We start from the raw sequence: 13,324 nt of genomic DNA, 5'->3' as shown, positions 1-13,324 counted from the left end.
GCTGACACTGTCTTCTGCTTATGAGGATGATCCACGTCTGAGGCTTCCTTAGGGTACTGGACCTGTGTCCTAAAGTTATTACAACACTGTTCTGCTCCAGCCTTTGTGAGGGAGCTGAACATGTATCCGAGACATCTTGTGGTCTGAATCTAAGGCTTCCGGAGGATGCCAAGACTGTCTCTTAGGCTGCCATGGGAGCTGACCCTGTGCCGTAGCCTTTCTGGGTGGGGGTGGTGCAGACTCTTTCTTCTAGCCTGGTTGAGGATGTTGACCATTTATGCTCAGCTTTGGGGGACCTGACCCTGTTTCTAGCCTGATCTTTCCTCTTTTCACAGGGTGCTAATTCTGGGCTTGATTGAACTCTGCTGGAACACCTACCCGTCCACCATCTCCAGCTCCGCTGCACTGCACGTCTGCCACGCCATCCTCCTGCTGCAGCTCTGGTATGGCAACCCTTCTGTGCCAGAGCCTGAGGTGCCTCCTTCGGACGAGAGAACCCCAGAGGTTAAAAAGAAAACCAAATGAGGCGCATCCGACGTAGATGGAACGTGGTTCTCCTCCAGGACCAGAGCGCGTCAAGCCAGAGCTCGCGAGAGCACCTCTGGAATGGCGAAGCTGCCCTCTGGGCATTGGAAAGGGGCCTTCTCCTGCCTAAGGGCTATCGGACAATCCCTTTGGGAGTGGAAGTGGGTGGTACTAAAGCAAATCTGGGAGGACATAATCAGATTCCTAAAAAAAGGGAAAACCCACCCTAGTGTTTTCTCTCTTCACAAAACCTTCTTGGGATTGGTATGGGCTGTTTATGCAAAACTGTGAACTTTTCCTTCTTTTGTAAAGGTGGACCTTGTTTGACCAGAGTTTCCGTGTATTGTTGGAGCCCAGCAGACTTTTGGGCTTTTTAGATAAAAGCAGAGCTCTTCTCCTTCCATCATTTTCCTTTCTTGGGCTCTTCCCTCTCGCGGCCTGTGATGGTGAAAGGGATTCTGGTATTGTTTGCAGGAACTCTTTTCAAGACTGGTTGGTGATCTTGGAAGATTGGTATTAAATGGAAATGGAAAGTGTGATTCAGTGCCAATGTTGCTTTTGCAAGTATTCTGCTCTGAGTCAAGAGCATCTCTACACATCTCAAGCTCTGACACCGTCCCAGGATAGGCTAACAAGCTTGAGGTGTGACGCTGCAATTGTGAAATGTGTGCCTGTGTCATATTCGTTCTTGTTGCGCCTTCCTCGTGGAGTAGTTCCCTCAAACCAATATCAACATTTTCGACACCAGATGGCAGCTTCCGATTCCAGTATTCCTACTTCCTCGGTCCCATTTTTCCTCTTTCACCTAAATATCCTTCCACTTTGGGGATGGATCTGAATAATCTGTTGTCACCCCAAATCCCTGGCCCCTCCCCCATTCTCATGGCCCCTCCCCATTCTCATGGCCCCTCCCCCAACCCACTGGCCCCTCCCACAACCCACTGGCCCCTCCCTCAAACGCATGGCCCCTCCCCACGCACTATTTGATCTGTTTTCTATAAGGATCATGTTTGCTTGCTATGCGGTAACTTTCTTGATAAATTTCAGAGAGTAATGCTACAGGCATGTTCCGGAACAATGGGTCATACTACAGTTAACAAAAAAATGCGCCTAAAGTTCCGCAACAAATTGCTTTATAAAGAATAGAACATTTATTACTAAATGCAAAAAAAAAAAACAGAAAGGGGAATGGAGAAATATATTCCCTGGTGGGAATTAGATACATGTATCTGTTTTGCCGTAAAATGTTAAATATTAACAAAGAAGACCAAAAGCAAAGGAGTCATTTTGAGGGGGGGGGGGTGTATTAGAACTCCCTGATTAACATCGTAGTTGATGGGGGAAAAAGGTCGAGATTTATCACCAAAAAAGATATTTTGTCTTAAATGTCTGCATAGGGCAGTGGTACACCAAGACTCTTCACCCAGAGTGTTGAGGTAGTGGGACAAAGTTTAGTTACCCTAGTTTATATTTATTTATTTAGAGTTTTATAGAGAGTGAACCAGACCTGCGAGGGTATGAGAGCGCTTAACAGGATTGACAGGTGACATACAAAAGACTTAGATGGGGTGGATACAATTGGGATAAAAACAGGTAGATACATTATTCGAAAAAAACAAGAAGCTTCAATCCCAGGATACATGTGGGATAAAAACAGGTAGATACATTAGACAAAAAAAGCTGTCTCAAAGTGGCGGTTGATGCTCATGGTTTCTGTGTTGATGTTGCCCGGGTAGCAGCGCCCAGATTATGGGTACTCAGTACAGGTGCAAGATTTCCAGATCCACCCCGTTGTTTGAGTGACATTTATAAATATAGAAGTGAATGGAAACTCAATTGTATTATCAGTGTTTCCCTGAAAATCGATGAGGCCTCCTCGAACATTGAACATGCACAACCTAGATGCAATTTGCGAAATCTTCAGGATTGGTTCCAGCACATCCCGCAAACCTGCACGCAGACTAGTCCCAGAGTCTTTCTAGTCATCTAAACAAGCAACAAGTTGCCTGGAAGGAATGCTTGAATTAATCTCAGCCACTGGTGATCACTTGGGTTGCATTCTAGTCCATCGTTTTTTCACTCATTATAACAGGTTACAGAGATCAGGCTTTTGAAAAGTAGCAATAGTCGTGCTTCACTGTTTAACCCATTCCGTGCTCGTGTCGGCACTACCTTCGGGGTGCTGCGCACGACCGTTGGCCGACGCAGCCCCACCCACCCATTAGAACGCCCTATTCCGCCGCGGTAAACGGGTTAATTTGTGCTGGTGGTTTCCAGTGCTCGGCACCAGCACTTATGGTTTTCTTCCAAACTGTGGCGGAGTTTGTCTGATTTAGAGATGAGCACAACAACAGCTGTTTATTAATTCAGAATACATTACAAATGGCTAATACCTTGTGTCCAAGCTATTCTTATACCTTTGGGGCCTGGTAGAGTCTGAATTGTCGCACTTGTAGGAGTGTGATGGTTATAAGTTGTGTCGGTGCTGTCGTTGGCAGCACTGGCAAGGGCAGTGGAGAGTGGGAGCTGCAGCAGCCTCCTTACGAGTGGCCTGGCACTTATTGTTTTACAAATTAAGCACTGTCATGCCTTAACAGAACAGTCTAACTACCAGGCCAGGTTCCCTCCAAACAGGATACGGGCAACCCCAGAGTGGTTTCTGCCTACTTAGGCTGCGTCTTTGAAGAATTTCTTGAGTCTTTTGGTACAGTGAGCATGGGACCCACAGCGGGGCACACTTGTTCCACCAGTGCGTCTATTGTGACAAACAAGAAGGTGATGGTAGGACGGCTTGAACTAATCCTGGCCAATGGGCTGCATTCCAGCCCATCAATATTCACCCACTGTGCTACTCCAGGTAGACATCAGCCTTAGGCAAGTTAGTCTCGTCACTGCTCCAAAAGGAACAGCCCAGCTTGAACGGCCAGGTCCCCTGCGGATCGAGCATGAGCGTCCGCCCACTGGGTTTGGCCTACGTTGGCCTCCTCAGGGTGGCATAGATTGAGTCCTTTAGAACAGGGAGCACAGGATCCACATCTGGGCATACCTGTCACACCACTCATCTAGCCATTTCCAGGTTGAGAGGTCTGCCTCCCCTGGCAGGATGCAGACCAGATACTCTACTGTTCCTGTGAATGTATGAAGTACCAAGACTTTCCAGACAGTGATACGACCGAGGGCCTGTGCAGCTGTTATTGTTTATCCTCAAGAAGCAAAATAGTGTCTTCTTTCCTGCTTCTTCAGTCTTGAACTGCTCTGTCCATCTAATATGTGTATTTAAAGTGGGCTGAAAGGAGGTCATTGGCAGGTACACTTATATCAGTCCCTAGCTAGTCCCAATCTGCCCCACCCCCTCTTTTACATCAGAATGATGTAAGCCAAGTGTTTGGAGACTCTTCTATTTGTAGAAGGGACTCTCACCGGTCAAAGCCGAGCCCAGGTGACAGGTTCCTTTTTTAACGTAAGATGTCTCCCTGGACAGTAACTCTCTTGCTCACCTTCAGGGTTTTAAAGAAATTCCTCACCTCCCTAACCTTAGAGCTTGCAGGAAACCCCTTATGGGCTCAAAAAGTCTAGCCAGCTCTTAAGTCAACAAAGGGCAGGTGTTATAGCCACTTGGCAACTTGTTGGCAGGATCCAGGCAGGGCCTAGAAAATTCCTCCCTAATCAGTTCTTGGTATTCCTTAAAACTAGCCAGGCAGGTGAGTGTCTAGCTCAAGTGTGATATCAAGGCCTTAATTACTATGACCACCGAAAGCTACAGTAGCAGTTTAGTAACTTTTCATGCAATGGAAATTTTGAATTCTGGATTCACATGTGGCCATTTGGCTCCAATGTACAAGCCTTCAGGACATCGTTTTAATAGCCACCACAATCAAGTGTCATGGTCAGCTATTTTGGACTAGTCTTTGTAGAAGTAGTCTAGCTCGAACCAATGGTCTCCCAGGTATGTGTATTGAACAAAAACCACATCAGACCTTGCTGCCCATTGGTTAAAAACGGTTACACGTGCTCCCACCCCACAACTTAAGTACAAAAGTGGCTTGTCAAGCGTTGGCCTGTGTACCATCATCTCCTTATAGTCGACTGAGTAATAAAATTAAATAATTCCAGGTACGGTCTCCTGATCTGCCCAATGTCTGGTTAAGTTTATCTGAACAAAAGTTGCCCTAAGAAAGAACAGAACAGCATTCAAGCAAACGCATAGTGGCTGGCGCCTCAGCACCCGCGTCTAAAGGTGAAATAAACATGGTATCCGAAAAATAATGGATCCGGGATTTGCCACGTGCAGACCAGAGCTCTTACTAGGGTACCATTATTTAAACTTTTCACCTAATTTAACAAGGATATAGAAGATGATCGTCCACTTTTTGATGTCGTCCACTTTACCGAAAGTAAATCTATGGGACGCTCGAGGTGTGAAAGTAGACCTATTAATGACCCAAGGAACGTGTGTCCATAGGAGAACCAGCTGGAACCTTAACACCTGCATATTTTTTCTCTGGAGTTGTCGCACAATCTGCATTATTTTTCTCCAACTTTCATGCTGCTTCCTCTTCTGCCACGGCCACCTCATCATCTTCCAACCTACAATGTTGGTACCTAGGCCAAGATAATTGATAAACCATACAACTGGGGTGAAACTGGTGGCAAGGTAACCTTTTTCCTTTTCTTGTGGCTGGCACCTCTTGGTATACTGAAAACGACAGTCATTCCAGCATGGTAGCTTTTGATCTGTTTATCCGCGACCAAAATAAAAACCTTGGGTCTAGAACACTATCTCTGTGACTACACAAACGTCCGTTCAAACCTTGGAGGCTAGCAACGCGCCCGAAACAAGAGGCTTTCTTGTCTGTCGTGGATAATCAGGAGAAGAATTTGGGAGTACAACTTAGACGAGTTTCTAGCACGCATGAAGGTGACAACAGCTATGCCATCAAAAGAATATTTTCTAGATGAGATCGAAAACTTGAATAGTCTGATTTCAAAAACTGAAAACCGGTATCGTTTGATACTTAAGCCTGGTTTCAGAAAGACTGAACCATTCACTTTATGGATTTGAGAATTTGATAAGACATAGGGCCTTATTAAGAGTTTAATTAGTTATAGGAACAAAGTCTAATCATTTTTTTAGACATCAGATCAAACACACCAAAGACACTCATTCTCTCGTTTGAATGTAATACGAATATATGGCTGTCATATATATAAATTAACAACATATAACATAAATAACGTGAGTTTCGTGAGTCAAGTGACATTGCGTGAAAGTTCACAAATATATGTACATAGTATGAATTAATGCGGGTCTGTCCTTTTACAATTTATCTTACATGTTCTGAACACACCCTCAAAAATTATTTTTTCGATATTGGGGTGAGGAGACTAATGGACATAAGCTGTAACAGCATTCGCATTAATTCATACTATGTATATATTTGTAAACTGTATGTCCTGTAAGTTTCATTCACAGTACCACCTTTCACGCCATGTCACTTGACTCACGAAAGTCACGTTATTTATGTTATATGTTTGTGACACCCATATACTAAAGTAGTAAATATTACGTTCAAACGAAAGATTGAGTATCTTTGGTGTGTTTCATCTGATGTCTTAAAAATACTTATTAGACTTTGTTCCTATAACTAATTTTTTATGTTGGAGCATTTATTGAATACTAAGCAATTGGTTTATCCTACGGAACCTTTTGTAGATTGTATTAATAATACCCAGGTTCTGAGGGACACTTGGTTACCCCATTATCTTTAATGGCTTATTAAGAGTTTGGCAGTCTTCCTGTAGGACCACTGCCGAGCGGTCCTAGGAATACCGTCAAGCCCGCAGTAAACCTGCCCGGCGGATTCCGATAGGAATCCAGCACTGGCGGTTCAGCCGCAGCAGTGTCACAGCGGCGGGAATGGCTCATAGGAGAGCCTAAAAAGCATACCGTTGCTGTACAGCGTCTTCATCACATCTGTGTACTGTGCCATGCACCATGTCGTGCATGCCACACAGTGCACGCAGGAACGGGCACTTTTGGGGAGGCACACCATGCGCCTTGAGTGCATCCCCATGGGCGGATTTGCCCTGGGGCCCTGTTGGGGGCCTCTTTACATGCCTTTCTGCCAAGCATTTCATGCCGGGTCCCTGCCATGCCATGCCATGCCTTGCCTTGTGGCAAGGCAGGTTGGAACCTGCTCAGTGGTGCCGGCATCAACACCGCCGCATTTCCTGCCTGCTTTCCCCACTGCTTCCACCGTGGAATCCTGGTGGTTGCAGTGTTCTTGTGGTGGTCCCACCACCACCACCATCGTAATCTGGTGGGAGGCCCATTGCGAAGGGCGTGGTCGGACTTCCATCATGGGTACGGCGGTCCCAGGACCACTGTACTCCTAATTAGGCCCATAGTTCTATCTATTACTATGACTGGCTTGGGAAGAAAAGAAACCAAAGCAACTCCAGACCGGCTTCAGCCTTGTTGAGTCTCCTCAGTAAAGTGCAGATGTAGTCCTATTGTTCAGTGATCATGGCCCCTGCGTCTGAAAGAACCCATCACAGATAGAGCATGTAAAGCCTAGAAACTCACACAAGTGATGATGGAGTGTTCGAATGAATCCTAGCCATTGGGAGTTATAGGTCTCGGTTTGTTTCCTTTCCTGTATGGAGGTCACCTGGCTTCCATTCTGGCTGGAGAGTTCCTATTGGAGCAGGACTGAGACTGATTTGCATATCACTGGTCAGTGTCAGGAGTAGGAAAGTGTGCAAACAATCGATCGACTAGAATGCGGCTTGAGTAATTCACAGTAGCGGAGACCAATTGACCTGTTCCATCCATCTGTTATTCAGCACCAAAATGCTCAGTGGTACGGGAGGCTTGCACTATATGGGAACACGTCCTGTAGTGTTAGGGAAGGCTTCCGTGCAGCCTGTAAAACTGGTTAGTACACTCTACATACCCAAACCGGCTTGACCACATAGGACCTTAAAAGTTAATTTTTCATCCAGCTGTCGGGTACTTATCAATCACATTTGATATAAGAGGAGCCGGGGAGGGAAGATGTAACTAGAACCCCCTCCGCAGCAATAAACGTAAATAGGTGACATCAGCAATGGGTGGTCTCCTCCATGATGTGAAGCTGATGTGTTCTTTGTTGGAGGGCAGGTTCTCCAGGACATAAGGAACTCTGACAACCAGTCTCTCCTGCTGATTTTTGCCTGATGCCTCTGGGACTCCTAGTAATTTAAGTTCACTCAATAGCCAAGGTCCTTTGGGATTGACTCTTCGGTTGTAGCGAAGGTGAGACGTAGTCTTGCACATTTACAAATCCAGCAGACACATAAACTACGCGCAATAAATAGAACTGCAAACACTTTATTAATAAAATTTATATTTATAAAAAAAAAAGTTGATTAGTAAAGGAAAATGCGGGTGCTCCCAATTGAGGAGAAACTGTCTTCTCTCATGCCAGTTCAGGGAGTGGTTATAGGGAGCAGGACACAAATTCACATTCGTATTTTACGATGTAGCCTGATGGATGTGAGCTGTTCAGAAAAGTTCTGCGGTGTCGCTTTACTGTCGTGCTAGCTCGCAGGTGTGGCCATGATTTGGCACTTCATGAGGCTGGCAATTGGAGCTCCAAGCCAAGTGTGGGGAGTGCTGTCGCTGGGTGTCTTAACTTGTAAAAAGAGTTTAGTGCTGGGCTCAAAGTTTTGCTCAGAAGTCCTTGGCCGGGGCTATCGAAGGTCTAGTGAAGGTCGGGGGCACCGAATAACAATGCTGCATAGTCTTGATTCCATCTTATGCCTCTTTAATCCACCATCAAATAATTCCCGCGTCTATATCTCACTCTTGGTGGTTCTTTTTCATCCCTTCTTTATCACTGTTTTTGTCTTTCACCTTCTCCTTCTCTCCCTCTTGTATATCTTTCTCTTCTCTTGCTCCGGCCCAGAGTCTGTCGAGGGAAAATAAGTGCTGGTCTCCAAAAATAAGTGCCGGTGGGTCCCACATACAAACAGCGGCTCTAATTAATGACTGGCTACGCCCTGAATGGGTATTGATAATTTCAGGTGATGCAGGAGGAAGGGCCTCAGGGACGCTCATGTTTGCAGTGCCGGTTGGATCAACACCAAGGCCCATAGGGCTCAGTCTTCGCATGCAGGTCCTGTGGAGGTGCCTCCTTTTTGGCCATCCTGGAGCCCATAGCTGGCTCCTGAAAAGTGTGGGAGGGCCAGCAAAGCAGGGGGGAGGCAAAGGAGAAAAGGAGGCTGCAGGAAACAAAGAACGTTTGTGATCGCCCAACCAAAGGGTAGTGGTTCACCCCAGAAACACCTAAGCTCACTCGGCACCATCAGTGACTCAGCAGTGGCAGCGCCAGATAAAGAGAATGAGTGATGCGGAGAAACTCAGTCTTTGTGCAAAGCATAGTGACAGGCTTTATATCAATACTTTGGGACCAGATCGCACCTTGACTTCACATACTTGGTCCTCTCAGCACTGATCTAAAAAGCTGAACCCTCCCAATTATTGAGAAAGTTGTAAAACCAGATTCACAGCAGGCATGGCCACAGCCCTGCTCCTGTCGCCACAGTGACCGCAGGCTTTCTTAGGGTCCTAGTGTCTGTCCCTGACTCTTACAAGGTGGAAGCAGCAGATGTCTTGGACCTGCTCCTGGCCTTTCCCCTGTGTTGATGCTCTGAACTTTGATGAAGTCAAAAGCAGAACTGATCTAACCCAGAAGACCAATTTTTGTCCGGAGTCGTACGTCATGACATTGGTGCCTGTTCAACCAACCACTCAGATTCTTTCCCATGGGAACTGGACCACCCAGTGTCTCGGTATTGACCGCAATGGCAGACATTTTGTAACACTTCCCAGGGATGAGGATTGGCGTCAGGCAAATCTCAACCAATCAGAGGTTTCAACTGAAGCTCTAGAGTATGCGTGTGGTGTACAGGGAGGTGCACAAAACACGGTACTTTATTGAGGGATTGATTCTTGCAAGTTATGAGCTGACATGCTGCAACTGGGTGGGGAGGTGGGGGGGCGGGGTAAGCACCAAAAATTTCTTTTTTGTGGCATTTTGGTTTATTGTTTAGAATCAGAGCCAGCAACCTTAGTTGTAATGTCCCATGCACGAAATAGAAGAAGAATGAGCAATGCTGGTGGACCAAGGAAGCGCGCACGACCCCCGACCCACCTCCCTTAAGAAAGGTCCAAACCATCTGCAATGGCAGCCAACCCTCTTGGAGAGCTTCACCTTCCGCCTCAACCTGGTCTTCTACACCGGAAAACAGTACATTTGTGCTGCTGGATGCGGGGGTGTGTTCGCGTGTGTTGTTGTGGAGGTGCAATGACTTGGCCAATTTCCCTCTTGGTGTGTGTTTTTTCCTGTTTGGGGTTGGAAAGGATGAGTGTTTGGATGGTGTTGACTTGATGGTTGTGGTAGATGGCTGCTTCCCTTGACCATGGTTATGGGGTCTGCAGTAGTTGATGATGTAAGTCTGGTGGTGTTTGCCGGGTTTCCCTTTGCTGTCCGGAGGTCAGCATGGTGGTTACCAGATAGGTTAGTGCTGGTGTTAAAACCCTCTGAGGTATGATCCATAGAAAAGCTTGTATTGTTATTGTTCTGATGTGTAACACAATTCACAAGGGTAATGATTTCATATTTGTTCCCTTTGTGCCACCATTTTGTTGGTAGGCAAGTCTCATGTTGGTTCTTGTGACCTCTATACCATGTGTCCATGTGTTCTTTGGATGCTGGAGTTAACGCACTCTTGAGGTTTATAATTATTTATTTCCATTTCTAATTGTATGTTAGTGTGTGTGGAGTGAATGTTTTGTTGGACTTGACAAATCAGGCAGGTGCCCTGCATGGTGGTTGAGACGTTGTTGGCCATGGCTGCACGCCTGCCTCGTGTTCGAGTGAGGATGCAAGACGACATGAGACATGAGAGGGGGTTTAGGTTTTGCTTGCTTATTTGGGGAGCACAATGTGTGTTGCATTACGTCTTTTGTTGTTTGTTTTATGTAGTACTTTGCTGGGTAGATGTGGTCATCTTGGCTCGTTGGTGCCCATGTATGGTGTGGTGTGAATTAGTGAGACTCTTCAGTAGTGTATTCTGAGGTTTTTCTTTGTAGGCGTGTCTTGGTTCCATAACTGCTAGAACTTAGTTGAGTTTGAGTGATCTTGGGGCATGCTTTGCATGGACTTGGTCATCTGGCACTTTGTTCAGTTGCAACAAAGCAGATGTTGAACTTTAGTTTCTATTTGGTGATGATATGCTTTCTAAATACCAGATGATTTCGACTCAAAATTTTCTGTGTGCGAGATTGGACCTTTTAAATGTAAATTCCAACTTGACTGTAAGAATTGATAGTACTGTAAGGTGAAGTGTGTAACTGGCCGTGCCCCTCCCGTAAGAGCTGTGGGTCTTCTCTGAGCAGTGCAGACTTCAGCGGCTTGCTCCGGTTTGCTAACCAGATCTCCTGAACCGCCAACCTGAGACTCCGCTTAGTGAAATCTCTCCTTGACTAGCAGCAGGCTGGTGCTAGCAAAGTTTGAGTGTTTATGGGGGGCTGTCTCCAAACGGTTGGTTTTTGTTGCTACCTCGCGGACTCCCAAGTTTTTTTTCCTTGTCTCGAATAAACTTTCAGCTCAAAATGTTAGTCTTTAAGTAACCCAGTGGATGTTAAGACTTTTTATTTTACACACCTACCTTACGCAGTCACCAGTTTTACAGGATTCCATGAGCTTTTCAGTGATCTCAGGATCTTCAGCACCAACAAGAGCGGCGACTGCGAATAATGATAGCAAACCTGTCACAACGCTTTAAAACAAGGAGTTTCCTTGGCATGGTTTGTTAGTTTGATGAGCTGCACAGACAACTAGGAGCAGTGCTGCTGTTAATGAACCCCTCCCTTCTGTCGTCTTTGAAACTAGAACTAGACTCTGGAATCCTGCGCTAGGGCTTTTTGGGATTCCGTGAGACTAGCCACTCCACATGCTGAAACATTGGACTTCTCTGTTGAAGCCTTAGCAGAACCTTGAGACTTTTTTTTTTTCTTCTTACAAAACCTAATTAATTGGAATAACATCCTTCATCTACCATTCCTTGCTTGAGTGTGGAGAGTTGGTAAAAGTCTTCCAATACCCGAGTAATCTGGACATTCGAATCCTGTACAAAAAAGTGAGTGCTCAAGGAGTCCCCAAATTTGTTTTTGCAGAATGTTGAAAAAAGTTAATATCGAAGCGTTTTCTTGAGAACCTTATCCAGTGAAAAATACATTCCTTCAAACAACCAATAAAGCAGGAGCCAGGAAATTGTGTTTCCATCCAAAGTTTTCTTCTATTGAATAAATCAGTAATACTCCAGCATCAGCCTAGCCAACGTGTTTCGTCCCCAAAATGGGACTTTATCTGGATTATATTCAGTTCATCCGATGAATCATTGTCAAATGTATATATCAAGCTGTGTTCACGTTTCCTGTTCCTCAGTGGGTCCTGTGCATATTGCAAAGACCAACCCGAAATCCCTTCCACGACGTTCCAACCTGAAACCCTATGTTCACTGAAGGTGTACTGCACTGGGGAAATTCCTGATCTTGGAAAGCAGTCTCCATTGAGTGAGGACACCCTTGGCCCATCCTGTCCTGGACAGCTCACCGAACCCAAGAGGTGATTGCGATGGAATGGAGGAACAAGCACTCTGACAAATGAAAGCAGTGCTCAGCCCAGAGGAGTCGACAGCATTCAGTCGTAGCACCATCCTACTTCAATGCTGCTTTGTGGAGGTGAAGATTGTTGTTGGTACCACCAGAGGTTTCCTGAGGAAGGTGACTATCTGGGCCTCCAGAACCATTTCTTTGTAAGGCTCTGACACTTTGGAGGAATCTCGGCATTAATTCTCAGCCAAAATTTCTGTTTCGCCCTTGCCAGAGACCCTTTCTATGGAAGTTGTCTTTGCAGTAAATAAGATGTCAGTGATAAAATGTCAGAGAAAGATGTCAGAGTAAAAATATGGTTTACTAACCTTCTGCATACTGTCAGATGCATGCTGGTAGTAAGGCCTTGCTTCAAAAAGGTTGTACTACCATTTGTCTCCAACACTGGGGCAAATATCCGTCTAACTAAAGCACAGGTTCGGTCTAAAGGCTTGAACTGAATTAACTCCATCTTTCAAGGTGTCTCTCTTTTGATATTCTGCTGGTCACTTACTTTCAACTTCCTGTACCTCTTCTGGTCTCTTCGCACAGTCCAATGACTGCCTTTTGGTCCGCAGGCCACCCATTCGTTTTTAAGGTCTCGCCTAGCGTTGCAGCGCGCATGTGCTACACGCCTTGCGTGGCATATTGTAATAGGGTATGTTTTAGAAGTGGGGTGGTAGCCCCACACATATTTTTCAATGGCTGGTGTCATCGTTCATGGTAAACGCTGGTTTCTGATTGATAATGAGGCTTCTTAGTCCCTCCTTGTTACCGCCCTGTCTCCTTTTGGGCCTACCCATCAGGACTGGATCTTTTACTTGTGGTGTTATACTGTCTCCTTTAATTAGTCGGTGAGCACTTTTTTTTCATTCAGCTTTATTTATTCATGTATTTATATAGCGCTCTACTACCCGGCGGCATCTAGGTGCTTATGAAGGTAGTCCACAGAGCATCTGCGTGTATAGTGACCAGTGCAAGCCCAGTTTACAGGGTGTAAAGCCAAGTTTTCAGTCCTTTTCTAAAGGACAAGAGATCAGTGGAGTTTCTTACTGAAGAGGTAGCTTGTTCCATCATCAAGAGGTGACATTGATGAAG

General features: G+C 45.7%; 1 protein-coding gene across 1 annotated transcript in view; it reads left to right on the top strand.

The window, feature by feature from the left end:
• Positions 1-1,064, top strand: part of ALG3 (ALG3 alpha-1,3- mannosyltransferase) — a 34,688-nt gene extending 33,624 nt beyond the window's left edge. The window contains exon 9 of the mRNA XM_086949476.1: positions 336-1,064. Coding sequence (XP_086805602.1) covers positions 336-525 — 190 coding nt within the window. The 3' untranslated portion in view covers positions 526-1,064. The remainder of the gene's footprint in view (positions 1-335) is intronic.
• The last annotated feature ends 12,260 nt before the right edge of the window (positions 1,065-13,324 follow it).

This window comes from Lissotriton vulgaris, unplaced genomic scaffold (genome assembly GCF_964263255.1).
Source record: "Lissotriton vulgaris unplaced genomic scaffold, aLisVul1.2 SCAFFOLD_1206, whole genome shotgun sequence".
Classification (NCBI taxonomy): Eukaryota; Metazoa; Chordata; class Amphibia; order Caudata; family Salamandridae; genus Lissotriton; species Lissotriton vulgaris.
The sequence above is the reverse complement of the archived record's forward strand: the minus strand, read 5'-3'. Positions and strand labels throughout refer to the sequence as shown.